Raw genomic sequence first — 4,847 nt, 5'->3', positions numbered from 1 at the left:
AGCCACTCAAAGGTTTATTTGCCGTTGGGAGGGAGAAGGGGTTTTTCCTTTAGAAAAACGGAGCCCTTTTCCTTACTGGGCTCGATTTCTAGTAGGGGAAGCCCCTCCTCTTTGGGCCATTGATTGGCCCAACTCTTTTCGGGATAATTTATGCCGTCCTCCTCTCGATCTGATTGGCTACCCGTTCAGTTCCACCGGGAGTCGCATCCTACCTGGTGAGGAGGTGTATCGCCTTTCCACACTCGCCCTGCTCCTACTCTGCGGGTGCTGAGGAGGGAAGCAAAGTCCTAGTCTGGAGACCGAGCCAGTGCAGAATCAACAGAGAAAGAGATCCCGATGGGTTCTTGGGAAGCTTTTCTCTTCTCCCCTTTTCTTATGTGGAGTCAAAGTAGAGGGGTGAGATTGATGTTTTTATTACTGACCCTGCATTTAGGAAACTGGTGAGTAAATTCAAGGACTTAAAACTATTCTTTGCTTAACTACCTCTTCCTCTCACCCCTTTCTTAAAAAAAAAGAAAATCGTGTTAAGTCATTTACCTTCCTGAGGAACATGTACAGTGTTTGCCATCATTTTATTTTCTGATTAGATCTCTTCACTCTCACCATGAAATTAGCTTATTTCTGAAGCATAGAGGTTCCTTCAACGGCTTTATGACTTCGGTGCGAAGTAGTAAAGCTTCCCTACTGGGAGGGACTGTAGGAGACTAGAAACGACTGCTCCTAAATTTTCTGAAGTAATGCTTTGATGAACTTTCTAGATGATTCTGCATTTCAAAGACAAAGTAATCTCCCAAACTTCTTATTGCACAGCATGGTTTGCATGATGCTTTTCCATATATGAATCTAGTGTTTTTCTTTTTCTTTGGTATCTTGCAGGAATAAACCAGTGTTTTACAAGAAAGATTATCAATTTGGCTAAAAGCTCTTTTAGAGTTGAAAATGCAACATTTAAATCAGAGATAATCCTGTACGTTTTATTTGAGCCAGCCTTGAATGTTTTATTTTAATTGGTTGTCCACTACTAATTTAAAAAATGTATGGTTATGTGAATGTGTTGGCTGTATCTGTGTGAGGTGACCAATCACAGGCCTCTAGTCTAACAGGAACAAGACTGGGTTGGAAAACCTCAATAAAACTTTGGAAGCATTCTGTTAGGAAAATGGAATCCTCAGGTGCACATCTGAAGCATGTGAAAGAATAAAGGAAGAATGGTTTTAAAATATATGGATTAAGACATGGTTACTATAAATGGCATTAATATACAACCCAAGAAAATATGTTATTTTACCTAAGTACACATTTGCAATTATATTATTCAATTATAATCCTGCTTAGAAGTTGAGTAAAGTACAATAACTGTGCTGATGGGAGTCTACCTTTACACTATGTCCTTACTTTATAAATCATTATTATAATTTCAATATAGGGCCAGATTGAGTAATTTTAGCATTGCCAGCAGATGGAACAACTATATTGAATTAAAGTCCATTTGTCTTGCTAGAAATGTTTTGACATTTAGTGGCTTTCTTTTTCAAATATTACAGTTCATTTATCCCTCTGAGCCCCATATTCTCATGTGTTAAGTATCGTTAACCTCTCTGCACACAGTTGCTTCACCTACCAAATGATTGATTCCAGTTTCCACATTCAATACTTCTAATGTTTGGACTGAAACACAAAATGTCTAAAGGGTTGCTTCACTAGATTTTCTTTGTATCTGTGAAGAGACAAATTCTAAATTTGAGTGCCATGTATGTTTTTGCCATATGTGAGAGGGAGACAGTGAGCATGCTGTGAGTTGAATTGATAAATAACTCATTTCATCATAATAATATAGAATCTAGGTTATTCTAGCTAATGAATAGATACATAAACAAATAAATCCATATGTTGCTGTTCGAATTATCTTTTTGCCTCAGTTATGAAAGTTTGTCTTCACCCTTTAGAGTAACTAAAGTCATGCACAACTAACCCTTTTAATATTTAATTGGAGATAACTGATTTCAACATTTATATATTTCATACAATCACATTTCCCTTTGTCTTTACCCTTTTTAGAGAGACATTTTAAAGCTAAGCATAGATAGTTCTGTCTGTAACAATATTGATGTCATACTGGTTTCTAAAGTAAATCTATAGTCATCTTTGTTGTGATTTACTAGATTGGAAACCATTATATCTTATACATAATCAGAGGCAAAAAACATGTTCCCTCTTTAGTTTTCATCAAGATCACAAAGGAAAGACAATACATTGATTTTTGTACTGCTGAATTATAAAACCTGATGCTGTTGTAACTAAAAGCTATAGTCATGGATCCTGGGCTTAATTCTCCAGAAGGCTCTATGGTAGCTGGTCAAGTTGGTGTCTATTTCTGCAGCTTGATTTGACTTTTTTGCAATGTTGAAAAAAAAAATCTCATTATAATCAGATTTTCAAAAAGAGTTGAAAAATTTAGCAATTGCAAGGTCCCAAGTTTGATCCCTGGAAAAAAAAAAAAAAAAAAAAATTATCATGAGATTTTAGTTGTTACAAAAAATCACCTAGGATAAGCTTTGACTGAGAAGTTATGTTTTGAGAAATAAATTAATTTGTTTTAATTTCTTTTAATTTCCAAGGATCACTAATCACATAAAACAGATTTAGTTTTCCAAATTAAAATATTCAAAAATATACCTACATTTATGATATGTTATTTTAAAGTAGTTTTAGTTAATATAGTTTGTGTATTGGGGTAGTGAATGAATGATTTTTTATTTAGGTGTGGCGATTTGTGGTTTAATTTTCTAGTAAAATCTGTAAACATGTAAACATGAGAAAAATATTAATATGTGATGATGCTCCATGATAATTACATATTCAAAAGACTAAGAGACAAAATGATTTTAAAGTTAAAATACAAACCCTTTTGTATAATTGATAATACTCTTGTGCAGAGAGTCTTCAGATTTCCAACAAGCAATGCCCTTCTTCAATTTCAATTTCAGTTTCATTCCATTCTATACTATGAAGCACAGATCTGGCTAAGCAAGAAAGGGAATGTTTGGCATTTTTCTTTAACCTTAAAGTGCTTGCGCTAATATTTTATATTTATATAAAGATGGTTAACATTTGTTTAGGAACATAAGAATGTGTGTGGGGGCCCCCAGAGAGGAAACAAAGTATAGAAAACGGAAACAAATGTCTGTTGAGAGGATCCAATTGATAGGATCATATGTGATAAATGCCTGCTATGGAGCACGAAGGGAGAGGAAGCACATGTGGCATGTTTAAGATTCGGGAGAGCAATTCATGTGTGTGAAGGTACCGAGTAAGAATCCTGGGTTTTACCACCCCGTTTAAATTCTAGTTTCAGCTGTACCATTTCCTATTGGAATGATTTCAGGCATGTCTTTGAGGCAAAGGGTCCTCATTTATCATCTACATTTCCAGATTGTTTCATGACCAAGAAAGACAATTTGTGCCATGAACCTAGCACTTTACTACATTGTGTCTGTAAGGCAAGATATGATGACAAATATTTTGTGAAATCACAGTGAATCCAGGTATTGTTTATCCTTGTTAAAGTCATTTTAAATATAGTTGAATGAAGTCTTTTATTTATATGTCATTAAATTCCTTTTCAGTTTTGGAGAAAGCATTCATTCAACAATTTTTTATTGAATTCCTGCTGTGTGCTAACTGCCATGCACTGTGTTAAGTTTTAGGTGATGAATGGAGTAGACCCAAGTACTACCTGCAGGGAACTTGTCCATCTAGATGTAGGGTATTGATGAAAGGAAAACAACTTTTACTTAAAAGAAGTAAGTACACCATCAACTCTCTCAAGATAAATAGAGAGTGTTAAACTGTCGAGGACAGAAGATGCTTGTCATGGCTCGGGTCTAGATGTCGCCGCAAAACCTAATGCAGGCATTGGTGGGGCTTTTCAGAGGTGACTAAAGCAAAAGTGTGTGATGCGGCGATTAAGGGTGTGTACTTATTAAATTAGTCCACTGATGGGTTTGGCATAGGTCTGGCTGTGGGTAACGGGAAGACCACCCTAGGTGTGAATGCTACCTGCTCTAACAGTGTGCAGTTTGAACACACTATGAGGAGCAGACTATGAGGAACTGTCATCACTTGCTGCTTGCTGCTTTTGCTGCCTCCTGCCCTTTGTCTTCTACACCATGGCTATTTTTTCTCCTCTGTGATGCCCCTCTGCCCTGCCATCCTGCCTTGGGCCCAGCTAATTATGAACTGAGATCTATGCAAACTTTTCCTCCCTTTTTAAGGTATTGATTATTTTCCCTCAGCAACTAGAAAATTAATTAAGATAATGCTGATACCACAAATCATAATCAAGAAAAGAGAAATAAAGAGACTTGTCATTTCTCATAAGCAATACCAGAAGATTATGGAGAAAATACCTTCAAAATTCTGATGACAAATATCAGCCTAGGAAATTGTACTCATCAAATTCCCAATCAAGCATGAAGTAGAATAAAGCCTAGATATTATTAGTTTTACAAGTGGAAAAACAGAGGCACAGAGATTTTAGGAATTTATTAATCACTTTCCTGCTGATGAGTGCTGGATCTAAGACTTAAATTCATGTTTCCGAAACTTGCATCTTAAAATAACAAAATGCTCATTACAAATTCAAAATACAATGGTGCTTCAGTACAGGAACTTAATTGAAAAGGCTTCATTTGCGTTCATGAGGGGAAGATGACTATGGTCCTATTCTTCACCTGATGTGGAGTTCACAAATGGAAGCAAAATTTTGCCCAGTATTTGTTTGTAAACAAAAGCATCGGTGAACCAAAGTATTGTTGTAAACCACAATCAACCGTTGATGATAGCAA

General features: G+C 35.9%; 1 protein-coding gene across 1 annotated transcript in view; it reads left to right on the top strand.

Moving 5' to 3' along the window:
• The first annotated feature begins 204 nt into the window (after positions 1–204).
• Positions 205–4,847, top strand: part of Gabrg1 (gamma-aminobutyric acid type A receptor subunit gamma1) — a 62,809-nt gene continuing 58,166 nt past the window's right edge. Inside the window, exon 1 of the mRNA XM_010631633.2 lies at positions 205–440. Within this exon, the coding sequence (XP_010629935.1) occupies positions 337–440 (104 nt within the window). The 5' untranslated portion in view covers positions 205–336. The remainder of the gene's footprint in view (positions 441–4,847) is intronic.

This window comes from Fukomys damarensis, unplaced genomic scaffold, assembly GCF_012274545.1.
Source record: "Fukomys damarensis isolate Sample0158 unplaced genomic scaffold, DMR_v1.0_HiC HiC_scaffold_35, whole genome shotgun sequence".
Lineage (NCBI taxonomy): Eukaryota > Metazoa > Chordata > Mammalia > Rodentia > Bathyergidae > Fukomys > Fukomys damarensis.
Note: the sequence above shows the minus strand (reverse complement) of the source record. Positions and strands in the feature narration are given on the sequence as shown.